Here is a 21,444-nt window from a genome sequence, read left to right as displayed (position 1 = left end):
ATAGATATTGCTCAGCACCTAGAGAAATGGAGGTACAGGGAATGAAAGAGAAGCTTTGCCCAGGTGATGGGTAGAAAGTAGCTGAGTTGGGTTTAAACAGAAATCCCTGGACAGCACCTCATTCCTCGCCTGTTTCACACAGTGCTGATCCAAACACGATCAGAGCTGCTCCAAGTTTCAGACTTAAGGAATCATAGCAGCTGGGAGTGAGAAACCACCTCAGAGTCTGTGTGGTATCGATCGCCTCTACTGCACTTTTACCAGATGGCGTGAGCCCGGACACCGCAGTGGCAGCCTTCTCTATCACCAGACAGCTGGAGCCATCAGCTAAAGCTCTTTCAACCTCAGGATGTTTTCCTTCTTGTGAGCGGAAATCTGTTCAGTAACTTGCATCGATTAACTTTTCTGAAACAACCAAACTAAGCCAATCTTCTCTTCCATAGATGATGCCCAAAAGTGTGCCTTCTGCCTCATTTTTCTATATTTCTAATCACTTAATGGGCTCTGCTGTGTTCATCTTATACAGAACATATTACCTTCTTTCTCAAACCCATACTTCCTCCTGGGTTTCTACCTACCATGGCCTCTACCCATTCCCATATTTCTGGGATAGAATGAACCACACAGGTGGTCTGTTTAGGAATATTCACTCACAGGGCAGTTATTGGGCAGTTGTGTTTACCCATGGCTATTTCAGAGGATTTGGTATTGTAATTTGAGAGGAACTTGATAACCATACATGTCCTCCACCAAGATCCTTTCATTTGTTGGGCATCTTTTTAAATGCTGTGCCAAAACTTTTACTGTCTCCGTTTGTATGATTCTCGTTGGGACTCCCTTGGAAAAGCCAAATTTTAGGCAGCCATAACCTTCAGAGAAAGAAAGATATTTACCCAAGTTGATCCTTTGCATCCACAGGCCTGTTAATTTTCAAGGAGCATGCTGTTGACGTTTTAAAAGTGAGTGTCTCATCGGGATCATTTAATTAGAAGTATCGCTTAAAATGACTCTGTTGGGAGGTTACTAGAGCATCTCTCAGAACTCAAGTCCAAAAAGCAGAGCTGGTTCTTCCCAGAAATTGATAAGCCACTTTAAAACCAAAGTAGCCGTTCATGTTCATTGATTTATGCATTAATTTCGTTTTCTTTCTGATTATACAGTCTCTCATTTCAGCTTCTCTTTACATAGCTTCTTTATTTATTATGAAATATTTGAGTGTCTGCTATGCACCATGCACTATTCATAGCAGTGAACAAAAGTCTGGTACAAAGAGCATATATTTTAATAATAAATAGAGATTGTTATCAGATAACTATGTCAGGTGATAATATATCAGCTGATAGTTAACAAGTACCTATGTCAAGTGATAATGGGTTCTGTGAAGAAAAACAGAAGAAGGTAATGGGCATAGAGGATGATGTTGGAAGGGAAGCCAGTATTATTTTCTAGTAAGGTGGTTAGAGAAGTCTTCTCTGAAGAGATGAATGTAATTAGAGAATTGAGGGACAATGAAGGAATGAGCCATACAGATATCCATTTGGTAATATCCTGGTGAATTAAAGCCAATTACCAGACACCATTGGGAAAGGGGACTGTGATATTTTTGTGAGGGAGTATAATTTGGAGACCAAGACTAAGACCTAAGATTAAATAATGTTGGAGAGGATGATTTCCCAGTTGCAGAGTGGTAAGACTATGTTCGAGCTTGAACTGGCTTCATACACACATAAGTATTCATTACTTTCTCTTTCAGTTTTCCCAGTAGACGATTTTCTTTATCAAGGTCCATAATCATGGCCCAGAGTCTCCCCAAAATGTTAGACTCGGCTTTCATGCTGACAAGACTCTAAGGGTCCACAGTCCTCAGCTAGCTATCTATGTCTTTCCCTGTCCCAATCCTAGGCTTCCCAAAAATGATCTGATCGACCAGGCTCATCTTTCAAATGGGAGCCTCTGGGTCAAAACAGGGTAATTCCAGGGCTGAAACGGGTAGGTCCAAGCATGGTACTTTGGAAGAAATGGCAGCAAAATTGGATGGGGAGATGTGTGTGCACACGGCGACAGCTGAGGCTGAAGACAGAGGCAGGGAACAGACTATAGGGAGCCTCGAATGCATTGCTGTGGGAGCCTGAATTTTTCCTGAAAGTGGTGGTGCGGGGGACCTTTGGACGATTTTAATCAGGTGTGATCCCGTTGTGAGAGACTGTAGCCACTTCCGGGCATGGGGAGCCTTAAAGCCATGCACGGGCCCTTCTAATGGGTACATGCAAGGCAGAGGAGAATGTCAGGCTTTCAGTTAAAAATGACTGAAATTTTATTTATGGTTAACACTGCTTGCGTTTCCAAGAATCAGACTTAACATGAAAATTTGTCCTGAATTATAAGAATAATAAGAGTAAGTGTTGAAACTCAGCGAAAGAGCGGCCAACATGCATTTCCAAGGAGAAATTGTTCAATTGTTCGTGTTTATTACTTCCAAATGGGAATAGCTCCAGGTTCATAATGCTGATTTTGTTACATTGCTTTCTCTGAACTGTGGTTCAGATGAGTGCATAAATATTTGGTTTAATATTTCTTTGGGAACCATAAAAACCTGAACTGATGGAAGGGAGAGGAGCAGAGCAATGGCAAGGAAGGAAAGTTTGGCATGTTAGTTAGAGATTAAGTGTGCGTATTTCAACAGCGCCCAAGGGCATGATTAATTTATTGTCCTTTTAGATGGCAGAAAGCATGTGGAAACCTCCAAAATACACCGTTACTATGACAGAGCTTAGAGAGTGTGAGAAGGCAGAGGCGTTCTTGCCAGGAATTAATGTACAGGGGAGGTGAGTGGCCCAATGAACACAGAAATCTGGGAATTGAAACATGGAAGTTTCTAATCTTGACTCTGCTGCTGAAATAGGCCCGAGATGAACATCTCTGCTTCAGGCTTCCTGAGGTAGGCGTGTCCCCAAGAAGCCAGACCACGAGCACTTTCAACAGTGTCAAATTTTGATGCTTTGTTGATTCAACTCCTTGGGTACAACTACGCAATCCAGCACATGTCAATCAGTTGGCCATATGGAATAGGGGTTAAAGCCATGGGCTCTGGATACTGGGGTTCAAATCCAAAGTCGTTATCTAGCTCACTTCGGCAAGGTTTGTGGGACTCAGTTTCTTACTCTGTAAAGTGGAGATTAATATCAGTACCTACCCCATAGAGTTGTTTTAGGTTTTAAATAAACTAATGAATGTAAAATTCTGAGACTGGCATGTGGTCCAAAGTTAGGATTCGATAAATGGTAGCCTCTGTCGTCATCATCATTACCGTCACCATTTAACAAGCGTAACAAGAATAACTGCCTTATATTATTGAGCATGCTTATACACTTCAGCATTTCATATCTCTCAGATGATTTACCTACCACAATCCTCTTGGGTTAGGCATTATTTCCCCTATTTCCAGAGGATGAGAATGAAGCTCAGAGAGGCCACATGGCTCCCAGCAAGTCTACATTGTGAGTTCTAAGTTGCAAACCCTGTTCTCCTAAGCACTCCATGCATTAGTCAGAATATGTTAGACTCTGTTGTGATAAGCAACTCCAAATTTCAGTAGATCAGAGTAACAAAGGTTTAATTAAGCTCCATGTCCATCGAGGGTTAGATAGGGGCTCTTCTTATCATCGTTATTTTTGGGGATCTCCCTTGATGAAGTCACTACCATTGGGAACATAGCTGGTCACCATGGAGAAAGCAAAATGATACTGGCTAAGAACACCACAGCTCATAAAGCTTTCGATCAGAATTAGCTATAGTGATACGTGCCACTTTCACTCACATTTCATTGGCTAAAACAAACATTATGGCTACAACTAATTTCAGATGACCTGGGGACATACAGTTCTATGATGTGCCCAGAAAGAAAGGAGCCAAAGTAATTAGGGAAGCCTTAGTGACTTCTCTCTACAACCATGAATCTGATTCATAAATAGAAGAGGCAGTAGGCACTGAAGATCTAAAGTTTTCACTAGAAATGTCAGGGACCATCTTGATTTTTGGTAAAACAACAAGAAGCAAAGTCAAAGGACCCAATTATCAGGAGAGTTAAACTTATAGTCTGCACTAATCAGAAATTCAGAACGTGACACATAAGGTCCCCAGTTATTCCCTTGGACAAAAAAGGGCTGCAAAAGTATGATACTGATGGGCAGTGAATGGACTTTGGGCTCAGACAAGTAAAGCACAATGACCAGATGACCCAAAGATGATTTCCTCTTTCTCTGATCTGCTGTGGTATCTCTCAGTGCATCTCTTAAGTCGCATAATGTAAATTTCATAGAGCGTATTGAACTGTGAGCTGTTGAGGGCTGTGAGTACTCCGGAACTCATAAATCATCAATAAATATTTTGAATGGAAGAAAAGAAAGTAAGGGAGACAGTATGTTAGAGAAAATTGTGTTTATGAGGGAAACACCGTATTAAAAGTCATGGGAGAGAAACTGACCATCAGGCTAAGTGAATGGTAGTATCATTCTGGTCTATGTTAATAACAAACATAAACTGAGCTCCTTCCATAAGAATAGCATTGTGCCAGTTACATATTTAAATATGTGAAATCATACATAATTTGTCCTTTTGTGACTGGCTTATATCATTTAGCATAATATCCTCAAGGTTAATTTACATATTGCATCGTGTCAGAATGTCTTTCATTTTTTAAGACTGAGTAATATTCCATTGTATGGATGTACTACATGTTGTTTATTCATTTATTTCATCATTGGACACTTGGGTTGCGTCCACCTTGTAGCTATTGTGAATAGTGCTGCAGAATATTCACTCTTTCTGTGTGTCAATGGATCATTTAGTAAAGATGATATTGTACTTGGCCACTAATAACTTTTTAAAAACCTCACAACTAGAAATTTTGTAAACCACATTATTATACGATAAATGGGAAATGAACAATTAAAATATAGTAAATACTTGGAAATACTCTTGTAAAAAGAAATCATATAGCCTAGAGACATTAACCAAAAAATTATTAGCAATCACAGAATAATGCAAAAAACAAAGACCAATTAACACTGAATCCCATGGAATTTACCTTAAGCTGTGCTTTGGCATAATCCTAAATGTCTTTGTTACAAAAGAAGAAAAAGCTGGTGCAACGATAATGTTAATAGAGGAAGGATAAGGGTAGTGGACTCAGACATAGAGGAAGGATAAGGGTAGTGGACTCAGATATAGAGGAAGGATAAGGGTAGTGGACTCAGATATCCTCTCATCTCGCTTTACTAGAGTTTGATCTTCCTTCCCATGTGCACCATCCTGCCCTTAACCTTAGCAACCTCCCTGGGACGATGGAAACCACTTGAATTTGGTGGTGAACACAGCCGGCCCTAGCTGGTACGAGAACCACGGGTCTATACAGTGGTTCTCTAGCTATTTTCCTCGTCCAGTGGATTGGCAGAGCATTAGTTCAGAGTTTCTACACCAGGGTATTGGGATAGTTTTCCTTAGATCCCCTTGTTAATTTATGACCTAGTAGATGAAGGTAGTTTGACCAGCATGAGGGTGAGAGAAGGGCATGGTTCTAACAGCTGCCCAAACTGCTGAATGGCTAAATGTGTTCAAGTTCAAAGGCATGCCAAGGACTAAATCACAGCTGAGAATTAATTAATGCTTACAGATCACCTTAGAGAACCAATCTAAAGATAAAACAAATACCTTCTAATAACTATAGGTGAAGGCGATAAATGTGTTTTTTTCATATTTAACATGGAAGAGGAAACATCTAAATTAGCATGCACATCAATCTCAATAATTACCCTTACAAGTTTAAAATTTTTTACTGTATAAGTAATATAGGTTCATTTTACAAATCCACAAATATTCTTAGAGTAAAAGAAAAAATAACACCCCTACCTTCATCCTCCAAAGACTTATACTGTTCACATGTGATTTATTCCCTTTGAGTAACTTCTAGTTTTTCATTCTTTTGATCATATTGTGTATACATGTATAGTCTTCTATCCTTCAAAAATAGGTTTCTCCTGATTTTTTTAAATAGGGGAGAATTAGAGGCATCAGTTTAGTTAGATGTGACTAAGGTATTTGTGTTGAGCTGCTTTGCCTAGCGAGTAGTGTTTACTTGGCCTTCACACAAGGGGGACCCTTTGAGATTATAAGAACAGAACAGATTTTAAGCCCCTGTACAAATACTAGACATTACTATTGCCAGAAACTTAACTTTGGGAATTTGTAAAAGGAAATAAAAAGGCACTTATGTTCCACAATTAAAGTTACTTCATTAAAAAAAAAAAAAAGATTACAATAGACCTTATTTTTCATTTTAATTTGTGAGTTTATGAGCATTTTATGATTACATAAAAAATGTGCAAATAAAGTTGCACTTTTTCACTGAAAGCGTTAATCAAGTGTTGCCTATTTCAATGAGCACAGGAAATGTTCAAGGGAATGAGGAAAAAACAGCCCGAGGGATACTTAACACCATCAACAAAGAGGCCATCTGCTCCCTGTGCTTTAATAGACCTCGCTCTGAGCAGGTCTAAGCCTGGTGGATGAGGTTCTGGCTCCACAGCACAGGGCAGAAGGGGTCAGGAGAAGCTCCAGTGAATGAGTAATCTCTGAGGCTGAGTCCGGGAAGACAAGGAGATGTCTCCAGCAGACAGGATGGGGCATGGGGCCCATAGATCTAGGACAGAGTTCAGAAGGCCTATGTTTGCTGTAGCAAAAGTTGGAGATGAAGAAGCAGGTGGAGACCTATCAAGGGGACCCTTGAGATTCTACCCTGGGAGTAACTGGGAACCATTGAAAGGTAATCTGGGGATTGTCCCATTCAGATTTGAGCTTGCATTTTTAGATTGGTCATAGTTAGGACAAGAGGGGAAAAGAGAGAAATTAGAAACATGGAGGCCAGTTAGGAGACGACTCTAATATTCATTTACTTATTCAGTAAGCAAATATTTATTAAAAACTCACTGTGTTAAACTGAGAGCAAAACAGTCAAAAATATCTACTGGAGATCTAAATTAAGGCACAGATACTGGAGATCAGCAGAGGGCAGGGCTAGAAGCTCTTAAAGTAATGACAATACGTAGAACTTGGTGGCTGCCATTTTGAGATATCAAATATATTTTCTATAGGGGGAAAAACAGCGTTGTTAGTACAAATAAGGAAGAGTCTGAACCCACAGGGAAACCCCTGAATAGACAATTAAAAACCACATTGACTAAGGCAATGTGCGGTTCTGGATTGGATTTGGGATCAGAAAAAGGATAGAAGTAGAAAAACTAGTGAAATATATAGATATAAAATCTGGAGGTCAGTTAATAGTCAGGCACCAATGATAATTTTTCAGTTATAACCAACGGTCCATGGTTATGTAAGATGTTAACAGGGAAACCTGAATAAAAAGCATATGGGAGCTCTACTGTCTTGTCAATGTTTCTATAAATATAAAGTTATTTCCCCCAAATTTAGATAGATAGATAGATGTCTAGCTATCTGTATATAGATATAGCTATATCCCAACAACATTGAATAGAAAAAAATGTAGAATAATTTATATGGAATGATCTTGTTTATGTAAAAGCATTCAGAATTGCTGTACATTCTATGAGTACATATGTATGTATGTAAATTCATAGAATACCTTAAAAACATGTATAACCTGGTATCATTGGTTACCTGCAGCCGAAAATAGAAGTAAAAACAAGACGTAGCAAGGGGACTCAAAGGGGCCTTGGCTTTGGCCATATTGTGCACCTTCTGTAGAAAATATACAGCCAGATATCTTTTGGAATTCAGCTCAAGTAGCCACTGCCTGTCCCAGGCCTCTGTATTTCCTGCCCATCCCTGGGTGCACAGGGCTCTGGTCCAAGCTGTGCCATGCCACAGACACAGCTGGTGTGCTGGCCACCCCCAAGGGGCATCTGGGAAGTTGCTTTACCCAGGTATGTGGCAAGACTCCTGTGTGCTATTAATGTGCTCTTCCCAAGATGTTAGCATCCAGGGTCCAAGTTCTTTTTCATTATTAGCAATTTTTTTTTCCATTCCAGCTCAGAAGATAAAGGAAAAAAAAAATCCCACTGCGAAAAGAAGTATTGAAATACAAAGGATCATAGGAAAGAGCAGCTAATTGTAAAGCCCTGCTATTTGATATAATGGGTATTAACAGCTGCTGCAGAAGCAGAGATTTGTGGCAGGATTTGTTCTGGCCAGAAGGAGTGCACTGGATTTCTTCCATTCCATCACATGAAACAACAACAAAAGGGCCACAGCCCTGGGGGCCATAGCTGTGGAGTAGCACCGGCACGATTTTCAGGAGTTTAACATAGTATAATAAGGCTTGTCTGGAACCCCACTTGACATGCATGGAATAGCTTTGATGTGTGGCTGAGGTGCTCCTGGGGTGTGTGGCCACTGTACAGCTCCTATCGCCACAGCTTAGTGAGGCCGAGGTGGGCTGGGGACCCTGTGAAACCCCACCTGGGGACCAAGAAGTGGTAGGTGATTCCTAAATCAAAATTGAGCCACGGACTCCTGTCTTTTCTCTGGAGAGTAACCCCCACGCCCATAATTTCCTCTCCTAACTTCCTCCAAGTTCTGGGATGCCTTTGCCACATGTAAAAATGTTGGGCTTGGAGGCAGACCAATTTTGCCTTACTGGCGTTCTAAAAAACAGGTTTTTAAAGAGCTCCTAATAGTGTTATATGTTTAAAATAGGTCTAAGAAGAAGTTAGCAAACAGACCTAGCCTTTTTTCAGCAGAAGTCTCCAAATGTAGCAGTGGAAACCAGCGTTAGTTATAATGAGTGTGGATGGTGCTGTAATTTGTCTAAATCAGTGGTCCTCAAACTTGGGTGAGCATCGTAATCATCCAGGGGGCTTGTTAAAGCACACATTGCCAGGTCCTGGCCTTCTGGGTTTCTGATTTAGGAGGTCTGGTTGGGGCCTAAGAATTTGCATTTCTATCAAGCTCCCAGGTGATGTCCATCTGGTCCTGGAAAACACATCTTGAGATTATTGTTCCCAGGACAATGAGGCCCCTCACTTCCCTGTGCTGATGGCCCGATAAGGCTCCTCAGAGGGCACATTACCTGGTGTGGCTATGGGCCGTACTTCAAAGTGGATACAGCTGAGGGTCAGGAGCCAGGTTCAACAGATATGTTATAAGCCAAGTCTTTAAGAACTACGTTATTGAGAAAAAGAGAGATGTGCAGCACTAAGCAAGGGCGTTCCCAGCAGGGACTTGCTCTTTCCCTGGGGAAACAGTCATTTAAATCAAGCAGCCAGCGCTAATTAAACAGTCTTCTCTGCAAGACCCTGTTTCTGTGAGGTCAAGTGGGTCAAGCTGTCTGAGGGAGAGCAAGGAAATGACCCAGATCTGACTTTGAAGGAGAAGGAAAGTCACCCCAGGAGAATTTCTGAGTAGAATTCAGTTTTCCATGCTAAGTGGCAAGTAGAGAAATGAGAGAGTAATGATATTTGGCCCGAGAGAGCTTTCGAGACTGTTTCCCATTGTACTTCTACCAGAAGGTCTGGAGTGCTGCCCTCCCAACCCTTTCTGGGCAGGGAAGGGTTAAGAAAGGAGAACGGAGTACAGAAGCCTTCTCCTGGCAGGTCCATGGGCCATGTCTAGTAGATAGACCGGACTAGAAGTTCATTCTTGGGAAGCATGGCAGCTCCAGGGCTCTCGCAAATTTCCCATGTTCACTTCCCAGGAGATTGTCTTCTAGCTTAATAAGGACTTTTGGAGATGACCTACCTCTTGGGTTTGCTTAAGGGAGCAAGAGGAAGAGGATTTTAAACCACGTATGGCAGAAGTGGTAGGAGAGGGAGGGGAGTGACAGTAAACATGGAGGTGACAAAGAGCGGCGTTCGCTCAGCTGCCCCTTCCCACGGTAGGTGTTTTCAGAACACTCCTCAAACCAGAGAGGTTTGTGAAGAGGAAATATTTTCCCTTTTGGATTTTGTAAAATATTATGACTAAGGTGATTTTTATGCCTGGAGGTAAAGTCTTACCCATTACCAACAAGAGCATAATTTTGTCATGATTGTTACTATTTGTATTGCAATCATTAGCTACGATTTATGGAACCCCTCCTATGTGCCTGGAACTGTACTTTGCACATACTATCTCATTAAAACCCCACCAGCCTTGGGAAATAAGTGGTGTTATCCTCATTTTACAAATGAGGAAATCGAGAGCCAAAGAGGCAAAGCATCATGGCCAAGGTCGCATGGTTGATCACTGGCCAAGCTGGGACTGGGGCGTATTTTTGAACAGCGGTGCTCTTCATTAAACAGATCCTGGCCTTGTGTGCCAGGCCTAGGATCCAGTGGTGAGCCCAGTATGCTGAGGCTGTTGATCCCTTGGAGCTTCCAAGCAGCAGAAGTGGGTCTGGAGAATGGCAGTTGGATTAAATCAAGTGAAGAGCGGTGACTAATAATTCTTTTCTTCAGGAGATATCACATACCTTATTTTTAATCTTGTTTTAAATGATATTTTCTGTTAATCTTGAAATGCAAACAGAGATAGTTGGTGTTTAATCAAAACTCAGTGTATTTTAATAAAGAATATTTTTAATCAGAAGAAAACATATTGCCATATGGCACTGTATCATACTCACAACTGTGGCAGAGGAACCTGGTCATGAGGGTCGTGCTGCCTTAGGCACCACTGCCACTTGGTGGCACCCATTTGAATTGCAGGCTTGGTAGCCAAAGACATGGCTGCCACAGGAGAGAGGCTGATTCCACTAGAAGGCACATTTCTTGGGCTAGCCACCTAAACCTTCCAGGCACGGTTGACTAAGTTCCAACAGGTGCCTGTTCATTTTTAACTTGATTACAGTTGGATCGGCATCAGCTTCCTTTTTATCTGTATGTTCCTAATGTCTATTGTGCTCCTGACTTTTAAATTGTTATAATCAAATTTATGCTTGCAAATATTGATGATAAAGTTAAATTAAATGTAGATGACTGCATGAGCAAACTCGAGAACCAATTTATGCACATACTAGTTCTCTCTTTAGTTGGACATCTTCAAATATCTTAAAGAAAACAAAATATAATTTGGTTCCTAATTACCTTTCACCTTACCTCTACTCAAACCATGCTAGTGACATAGTTTCTGGAATTTTCTAGGCTCTCTCTCACCTACCTGCTGCCTCTGTCCTGTTCCCTCTACCTGGAAATACCCTCTCCCATCTTTACCTTCTGAATTCTTTCATCCAATGTTAAAGCAAGGCTAACAATCTGTAGGGAATTATCTTAAAGCAAATTCAGAAATGACAGTGTTGCATAGCAGTGTCTCTAGAGAAATGGAAGATGAGCTCTGAATCCCATCTTCATCTTTTTAATAGCTGTGGCCATGGCCAGCATGCTTAATCTCCATGTGTCTCAGTGGTTTAATCCATTAAATATGAATAATAATATCCTCTGCCCCCAACACTGTTGTGAGGTTTTTCAAAAATGTGTGTAAAATGCTTCCTCAGCACTGTGCCTAGTACCTGGCAGAAACAATGGGGCAGGTGGTGCTGTTAATGACCAGATATATGTAAATACCTGGAAATGTAATCAATGCTTGCCCAGTATAGGATTATTGAATACATGTTTTTCCCATCGCCTGTTTGGTCTTGGTTACAGAAAAATAGTATATCTGTTTCTTGGGATTTAAAAATATAAATGTCGACCTTGAATTTCCTGGAGTTATTTCCTTCCTCCATCCATCACTATATGTCACCCCAATGCTGGTAAGCTGCCTCAGCTATAACCTGCAAAGATTTGCATATCAGGATGAAAGGCATTAAGTAATGGTGCTATTTTTGGTGATGCTGCTTTAATCAAGTTCATCAGGCACCTTTGTGTTAGCACCTGTGATTATTGGGTTGGTCACCGACGTATGTTTGTAATGTGCTTTCTCTGTGTGCCAGAGTCTTAAATGTCACTCTGTTTCTCTGACCAGGTAGTCGACAGTGACAGACCAGAAGGGTCCAAGTTCCGGCTCACTGGAAAGGGAGTGGATCAAGAGCCTAAAGGAATTTTCAGAATCAATGAGAACACGGGTAGCGTCTCTGTGACACGGAACTTGGACAGAGAAATGTTTGCTACTTATCAAGTGAGTACCCCTCGAGTGCCCACCCTGCATGCAGAGCCGTGGCGTGCAAAGATTGTGTTCTTCCCACTGAGCTCATTATTTCTGTGCTTCATCAAACCCGGGGTTGTACAGCTTCAAGTGTGTCTCTGTGGGAGCTGAGTGGCACTGAACCCCGGCAGGACAACAGCAGGGGCTCCTGTCTCATCAGTGGAGCCCCCCAGGCCTGTGTGAGACTTTGGGTACTGGAGACTAAGGGGGGTCCCGGGGGAACTCAGAGGAGGTCAAGACCCTTAGAACAGCTTTGGCTTTCCAGAAACCAACTTGATAATCAAGAGCAGTAAAAGGTGTAAACCCTTGGACCTGATCATTTTACTTTTAGAAATCTCTCCTAAGGAAATAGGGGAAATTTAGTTAGATTTTTGTGCAATAATGTTGTAGCAGGACATGATCCTTAATGTGCAATCAATTGCTAAATATTCAGTAATAGGGTAAATTATGACATAATTTTGCATTTAAAATATTTCTGAAGAAGGTCTAGCAATATGGGAGAGAGTCCAGACAGCAAATGGAAACAAACACACAAACACGTATGGCATCCTCATAACAGATCAAGCATTTTCACATATCATAATGTGAAACATAATGGAACAAAAATCAGAGTGTTAATGGCTGGGTTCGGGTGTTACTGATTTTTTATTTTTGTTTTTATTTTTGTTTTTATTTTTTTTGTTTTATTTTTGTTTTTATTTTTTTTCTTGTTTTATTTTTGTTTTGATTTTTTATTTTTGTTTTTATTTTTTTCTTTGCAAAGAAACATAATGGAACAAAAATCAGAGTGTTAATGGCTGGGTTCGGGTGTTACTGATTTTTTATTTTTGTTTTTATTTTTTTCCCTACAATGTACTTAAATTACTTTTATATGGAAAATAAAAGGCTATCTGTGAAAAGATAGTTTCAGAAGTCGATACCCATTCAGGATACAGAGACCAAAGCAGTTGCACCCAGTTATTGGAGGGAGCAATAAATCTCACATAGGCTGGAGGTCTGTCCTACCACACCCCCAAAACAGTTTCGTGCTCACAGCCTGTTAGGCACCCATGCCTCTGAGGGTAGTGATCTCATGCTTTCAGCAATGAAATGGAATCCTTAGCAGTTTTCAGGGAAGCCTTTCATGGGACCCAGTGCACCAAGCTGGAAGCAGGCACTGTGGGAACAAGGCCCAGACAACACGTTTGCTTTCCGTCGCCACTGCCCATCATGTGTGCGTTTCCCTGGATTGGGGTCAGGAGGTGGTGGCCAGTCACCAGCACTGGATTTAGCATCTCTGGTTTTCTTGGTCACAACACCACATAAGGGCATCCCAGTTCCCCTTCAGTAACACTACTGCCTCCGTCCCCAAAACTCATGTTCTTTCTTCTCTCTAGACATGAGTGGAGGGACACTGCATTGAAAAGTCAAAGTATCTGGCTGGGAAACAGGTACTCTGGGTCTAGCCTTCCCTGTCACCGTGAGTTTTTGACCTTGGGAACACCGTGTAGGCACAGGACCTCAGGATCTCAGCCATAAAATGCAAATAACATTTGCCTCTCTACCCAATTGGCCTGCTGTGAGTTTCCAGTGAAGAAAAGTTAGTTTGAGGACGTGGGAGGTGTTAAAGTGCTGGACAGATACAGGGCAGTGATGTGATGAGAGTCTGTGGATCCCGGTCCACAGACTCCTGACGTGAATTCCTGACATGAATCAAACATCAAAAACGTTTGCTCCCCTCTTTTAAGTATCAGAGATTCCTGGATGAAGCCGAATTCAAGAATTTCCTGGGGGATGAAAGAGGTACAAGATAATAAAAGAGAGATCTTCTAGGGAGTGTTCTGTAGCCTGGAAATGGGATGAGCATGAATCAGAAAAAGTGGAAAAGGCAGGTTTCCAGGAATGAGCACTGGCAAATGAGAGGCTAAAAGATGCCTTTTTGGGGTGATCCCTTAGGAGCTATTTGAAGAGTTGAGCAAGAGGTTGGCTGCATCCTTGGCTAATTCTATCTGATGTTCGTGGGATCCAAAAGTAGTTTAAAAATTAAAGTCACCCTTTTGGGAGTCCTTATACATTAAGGGAGAGACTTCTGGGCCCCATAAACCACGGCCTGCCTCAGTGTGAACATTCTCCTTAGATGGCAATGATCTTCATCTCCAGGACAGTGAGAAATTTCCCTGAGGGGAAGACACCTTGCGGTGGTCACAGGGGCCGGGAAAAGAACTCCAAGGCCAACATTCAAGGATCAATAGAGAGTGATGAAAAGATAGTGTTTGGTCCACCAATTGGCTTAGATGTTGCCAAAGAAGGCTTAAATTCTTTAAGGAAAATTTCTGAATAATGAAATGTCCCTTTTCTCTGGCCCCCACAAAGCTGAATGCGTGGCTGTCGCATATGACTGTGCAGAGATTTGCTGCACAAGGGGGATGGCTGAGGAATGAGAAAGGCCTGAGCCAGCCCACGCTCTGTAAACGGAGAGCCACACTGCAGTACGGGCGCGTCTGTTGGAAGGGGGCTGCCTCTTTCCAGTGTCCACGAAGGCATTGGGCTAGGATTAAATGAGAACTACGTTAATTTTTTTTTTTTTAATTTAGGTGATTTTATTCTTATCTAAGTGATATTTAGATGATAATAGTGATTAAGAACAAGAGTTCTGGGCTTAGAAAATTGCCGTTCAAGTCTCAGTGCTGCTGCTTACCAAGCTGTGTGATCTTGGGCAACCCACTTACTCTCTCTGATCTTGTGTTCTCATTTATAAAGTGGGGATAGTACTAGCACCGCTAAGGATTGTGAAAGATGAAATTATTAGTTTTTGCTAACTCGGAATTGTAAATCAACTGGTAAAATACATCGGAAGCTTGGAGCCTCTCATATTTTTTCTTAAAGTGAAGCCATATAGTATCATAGCAGTTAAAAACATAGTTTCGCATGCAGCCCCACTGGCTGCGTTCGAATCATGGCTGTTATATACTAGCTCTGGGAACTCGGGCAGGGTGTCCGCCTCAACTGTCTCATCTGTAACGTGGCAATAATAATAATACTGATCTCATAGGATTTTCATGGCTCAAATGAGTTAACACATGCCAAGCATTGAGAACAGTGCCAGAAACGTAGTAAGCACTGTATAATCTTACTACATGAGTAAGAAGTTAACGATGTGAATGAAAGGCAAAGGAAGGTAAATAAAAACTCCGAGGGCTCTGAGTTGTAGTCTAGCCTGCCCATGAACTTTCCTGGAGTAATCTTGACTTTATGGTATAGTTTCATAATGTACTTCGCAATATATTGATTGATTGACCAATCCATTCTGTCTGCATATATTTGATTGAGTACCTGCAGGGTGAGGAGCACCCTCCAACGTGGCAGGGAAATATTGTGGGGAACACGACACACCAGGTTGCCTGCCTTCCTGTAGCTTTCATTTTAGTGCTGAGGCTTTGTTTCAAAATAAACTGATTTAAGTTCCTCGCCAGTGCATATGGGTGATATGCGTGGAAGCTGTGCCTTGTTCACGGTGTGGCTTGCTTTGCCTGTAGCACAGAGCCACACGTGTCCAGTGGAGACTGCTGGTGCTTACTGGGAATACTGTGGCCTGGTTCTGAGCCACGCTTCACTAGCCTCATGAGGGCCCAGTTTCAAATGACATATTCCCCCACCTCTCACTCTTCTATTCAGCCTTTGTCCTGTTTTCCTCATGTCCTTGCTGAGGAAGGTCCCCTATTGCTTGCTTTGTGTTTGGTTCTCCTCCTTCTAGATTTGCTAAGTACTGGGTTACTCTGTTGTTAACATACTTTGGGCACAAGAGTGTTGCAATTCCAATCCATTTAAGTGCCTATTTAGAAGCAATTTAGCATCTTAGTAGTACAGTTAGATCCATGGTGTTCATGGTGCTCATTGTCGTTGGTAGCAAACCTGCTTCAAATAGCTGAACTTTAGGTTTGCAATTCCCACGTTTTAGTCTTCCTTCTTGGAAGTTTAAAAAGTGGAGAGTATGTGAATAGGCTGCCATTATAATTGTGCCAATGTTGTTGTTGTTTATTTTAAAGTTAAATGCTACCGACATGGAAGTCCATGCTATTGTGTTAACATTTCCCAAATCCAACAAGAAAGCATTCTGAACTAACCCTCGGGGAATTGCACAATAAGAAATAATCTGGGATAAATCTGTCCTTGGGTCCCTGAATGCGTATCATCATTAAAGTTTATTGAACACTTCATGGCTGATATTTTGCTAACCGCTTCATGTACATTTTCTTATTTAATCCATTTCACACAAGAGACTTAAGAAGTAGGTGGTAACACCATTTTGTAGATAAGCAAATAACTGTTAAATAACTTTTTCAAGGTCTCCCAGCTGGTGTGTATTGAATCTGGGATCCATATCCGTTTATCTCTATCTCCAAAGCCCTGAGTTTTCTATCACTACGAAATGTTTCTTCCTATTTTATCCCCAACTAGACTCTAACATCTAATCTTTAAATTCCTAGGCCTCTTTCTCAGGCCCTCCACTTACTGGGGCTGGGAAGGGGGTTCGACTGGCTGTATGATCGATTTCTTTTTTAAAAACATCCTTTCCATGACCCACTGCCACCTGCTTACTCTCCCTACCCCAGTTCCCAAAAGGGCTTTTCAAGCTTCTGACCTGAAGTGGCACCTGGCAAAATAATTTAGCTCTCGCAGTATTGGAAGCTGACATATTAATGCAAAGCCTCCTGAAATATTACTCATTATTATGCATTTTGCCAGCATTTGAGTGATTTGTGAACTCTTCATTGGAATAAAGTACTGTAAATGATTCATGAATGACCAAGTTTATGAAATTCTATAAAAATATTAGCAGGTGGTAATGATTCCCTCACACTGTGAATATAATCTGCTGGCTGCAGATTTGTCAATATGGGAGGACAGGAGTGGAAAGAGAGACGGAGTCTGCTAGGCAGATGGGGGGTGGCAGTGGAGAGTCTGGGCCGGGCTCAGCAGTGGGAGAAAGTAAAACAGGAAGCAGGGCCATGGTAGTGGGCAGGAGACCTTCACTCTGGTCTATTTTCTGAGGCGGATGATGCATAGAGTCTTGGGAATGTCAGATTGGGTGGGAGAAGAAAGGAGCACTTGGAAGGAGAGAGAGAACACTTATTGAGCACCTATGAAATACCCAAGAACTCTCTAGAGTTCTACATACACAAATCTGTGAAACTGCTTTATTATCTTGTCTTTACCTATGTGTTACCTGAGGGCCAAAATGGTTCCCGAGATGTATTGTTGTTATTAATTTTGGTGTTAACATTTACTGAACATTTACAATGTGCCAAGGCTCCATGCTAAATACATAAATGATGATCTCATTTAATCTTCATAAAATGAGCTTAATACTGTTATCATTCTCAGTTATAGAACTGGTAACTGAACACACCTGTGTTCTTGGCCACAGAACACGAATAGGGTTACATTGTCTCCTTATGAATATTTTTCACTTATTCTGGGATATAATTTGCTCTTCTTCAAGACAATTTCTTAGATGAGTTTGGACTTCGTGGTTAAGTGTGAAATTAGAATACCCCGTGAAATTAGAATACCCCTGGCAGACATAGGGTATCATTGCTCTTGTGTTTCCTTTCACGTATGTGGCTCTGCCCAATTCTAAGACATGTGTACCTCTAAGACAATTTGGCAAAAGATACATCAAGTTGAAAAATGCTACTGTCATGCAGAAATATGTGTCTCATAACGTTAGTTATTGTAAAACAATTGGGAGATACAGATTTCCCCAGATTAGAGAGAGATTTAGGTGATTAACCTGTTTATATAATAATGTCCATGTTATACATGGACAACGCATGCCTTACCTTGATAGAATTGCGCTGCCCTTCGTAATGTTTGTACTTCAAATGCTCCCCCAGCCCTCGATTGCAGGGACAAGCTACATCCTTCTTTATCCTCTAGCCTGGACTCGCCCATGGCCAGCTTTCTTAGGATTATCGATGGTAGTCAACAAAATTCTCTTCAACTAATGTACAAAAAAAGGAATTTATTGAAGATTATAGGTAGCTTATAGAATTACTAGGAGGACCCAATAATCTGGCTCACATGTGACACAACCAGAAACGGCGGTGCTACAGGAAATACCTAGAATGTATGATACTATTCTAATACAGGGTTCTCAACCTCAGCATTATTGACATTTGGGGCAGGATAATTCTTTGTTATGGGGGCCAGCCATTATGTTTTAGGGTGTTTAGAAGCATGCCTGGCCTCTAAATACTAGATGCCATTAGTACGCTGATCCCAGCCTTGACAATCAAAAATACCTCCAGATATTGCCAGTTGTTCCATGGGGGCTAAGTTGCCCCCAGCTAAGAATCACTGTTCCTGCCACTCTGCTTCTACGATGCTCAGAGCTGGGTGGTAGCAACTTTGCCTTGGCTGCTCAGAAGAGCTGAGCAACTCTAATACTATGCTTCCCAGAACCTCTGATCCCTAAAGCAGAGCCACTGTCTTATGTCTCTCATTTTCAGACCCCAAGTCTCATGATGAGATGTCTGCAGAAAGGAACCTATTGTATGAAAAACTCTAGCTCAGTGGGTGTTGTCATCAACTGCATCAGCCATGTCATCAGTACAATTTGAATCTGAGAGATAGTGATAGGCATGGTTATCTAAGGGCAAGTAACCAGTCCATGCTCAGGAGAGCTTCACACCTATAATCTTAACTTCCCATAACGTGATCCTATCAATCAGTAACACACATGTTCTAGGAAAGAGCCCCAAGAGGGAGGAGATGGAGAACTGGAGTTAAAGCTCAGGCATTGGAATCAGACCTACTGACGTTAGAATCTTGCCTCTGCTATCCGAGGAACCACATGAGACTGCCATTTTTATAGGCCAAAAAAAGGGTGAATATCGGCTGTTTCATTGTTTGCCCTAATACTCTGTCACTTTGGTTAAGTTATTTCGCAGCCTCTGTTTTCTCAGCTTTAGAATGAAGGTGAGATTGCAGATCATCTAGTGGTGTTGTAGTTAGTAAGCGAGTTGTATAAGGGTAGCATTTAGTATAGTCACTTACTAAGTGTTCTGGGATAGGGAGTCATAACCTCACGTACAGTTTTGTAGTTGAAAGCTCCCTGCAGGTGAAATCGAGATGAAAGCAGTTGCTAAGCATCCAGCTAGCAGCTATACAGTTAGATATTAGTATTATCATGTGTCATTTTGTAGAAGAAAATCATCTGAATGTGCCCCCCACCCACCCTAGACCAGCATCATCATCTGGGAACTTGACAGACATGCAAATTCTCAGGCCCCATCTCAGACTCACTGGATAAAAAAAACTTTGGCCTTACAGTTTGGGTGTCAATAAGCCTCCCAGGTGGTTCCAATGCTCACTGATATTTGAAAACCCTGGGTCTAAAATAAGTGTTAACACCAGTGCAACTGGCTTGATTCATTAATTTACCTCAGTGTAAGTGGCCTTTGAACCAATTCCATTACAGTCCTCGGGGGTAATACATTTGTGCCATAAAGGTCTGTATTTCTCCCTTTGAAAGCCCTCTAAATCCAATCCACACTCTTCAAAACTGCCTTTGTTTGTGTTTTGTTAACAGCTCCTGAAAGCCAGGCAAATTTGTCCCCGGCTTCTTTGCTCCATCCAGTCTAGACTTTAGATGACCATGAAATGCATTGTTACTGTTTGCTTATTTCTCAGAAATCAAACTTTTAGGTTGGAGATGAAAATGTCTTCAGAAGATTTGAGCTGGTACAGGCAAAGATAATTCCTGAGAGAAGGGAACTGGCTCTGGGGTCAGCAGAACCAGCTTTTCTGCCTTATTAGACCTATAACCTTGAGTAAGTTATTCGTGGTTCTCAAACTTTGCTGCACTTTAAAATCATCTGGGGATATTTGAAAACCCCTGATGCCCAAACTGCTCTCCAAACCAATTAAATCAGAATATCTCAGAGTGGGCCCAAGCATCAGCATGTTTATAAAACTCTCTAGGTGTTTCCACTGTGAAGCTAAGTTTAAGAACCACTGAGTTAGTTAATATAACCCATCTATACTCTAGTTTATTCATAACTAGGAATGGGGACAATTACACCGAGCAGGTTCTGTCGTGAATATCAAATGAGATAATACACACAGGAGTTTCTAACACTTAATAGTAGAAAAATCAAAGATCTTATTTCTCCTCAATCAACTGCTTGACTCGGAGCAAATATCTAAAGCTACCTACTTTCCAATGTCTCTTCTGACACAGCATTTAAAAAATTGAAATGCGGAGAATTAGAATTTGATAAACAAATAAAAGTGTTGTCTTCTGACTCACTTTAGAAACAAATAATTCAGGATTTGGTCGCAGCCTCTCTCTACCCCGGTACCTCTGAGCATCTCCATCTGACTCTTTCCAGTTCGGCTCTTCACGTTTCCAAGCACTTCATTTTGCAACCTGGCCTTATCTGCCGGGCACAGCTGGTGAAACTGAGGCATGAAGAAGTTAAACGACATTGCCGTGGCAGCCACACGGCTGGATTAGACCGCCGTGGTGCTCCTGACTGATTATTTATTTGGTCCACTAAGCAAAGCTGCTTCCTCACTCAGGTCTATGGAAACATATTTTTCTAAATTTCATTAGCTTAGAAGAGGTTAAACTTGAATCTTGGCAGGTGGGAGAACCCTGTGTCCTTCAACTTTCTCCTCCCCACACTGGGCCTTGTATCTGAGGCACTGGGCCCATAGGCTGGACCTACCACACATTCGTGGAATAAATTAATGTGATGGTCCATATTTTTTCTTTTCTTTTTTCTTTTTTGCTTTAGTTATTTAGTTACTTACAACTTCATCATGTTTGCTTTTTCAAATGATTTGGTGACTTTTTTTTCCCCAAGATGCTGAAGAATTACATCAGAATTATAAGAGCCTTTAGACCCATTTTATTTAAACTGCTAAATTTACAAATAAGAACAAGTTAAACAATTGGCCCATGGCTCTGGCTCCCAGTCCTGAAAATACAGTGTTGATATTTCGTTATCCCTCGATAACGGGTTTCATGGCCAAACCCTTGGGGACCAGATCCTGCAAACATAGATAAAACATTCATTTCTAGCTGCCATCACTCACTCTTCATCTATTTGCATTTGTCAGTAAGCATAAAGATTGCTTTTTCATTTGGTAAAATGAGCAGGGGAGGGAAGAGTTTTTCGGGGACATGGACCAAGAGGAGAGAGGAGCAAAAGATAAAATAGGAGGCTTTCCTCCTCTTGTAAGCTTGACACTCTTAAGTTAGAAGGAGGAAAATAATTATTTTTTTTTTATGAAATACTGTGC

General features: G+C 41.4%; 1 protein-coding gene across 1 annotated transcript in view; it reads left to right on the top strand.

Moving 5' to 3' along the window:
• The window catches only part of CDH13 (cadherin 13), a 967,094-nt gene that overhangs the window by 489,749 nt on the left and 455,901 nt on the right, over positions 1–21,444 (top strand). The window contains exon 5 of the mRNA XM_039888803.1: positions 11,974–12,126. Within this exon, the coding sequence (XP_039744737.1) occupies positions 11,974–12,126 (153 nt within the window). The remainder of the gene's footprint in view (positions 1–11,973; positions 12,127–21,444) is intronic.

Source organism: Pteropus medius, unplaced genomic scaffold (assembly GCF_902729225.1).
Source record: "Pteropus medius unplaced genomic scaffold, Ma_sr-lr_union100, whole genome shotgun sequence".
Taxonomy (NCBI): Eukaryota; Metazoa; Chordata; class Mammalia; order Chiroptera; family Pteropodidae; genus Pteropus; species Pteropus medius.
The sequence above is the reverse complement of the archived record's forward strand: the minus strand, read 5'-3'. Positions and strand labels throughout refer to the sequence as shown.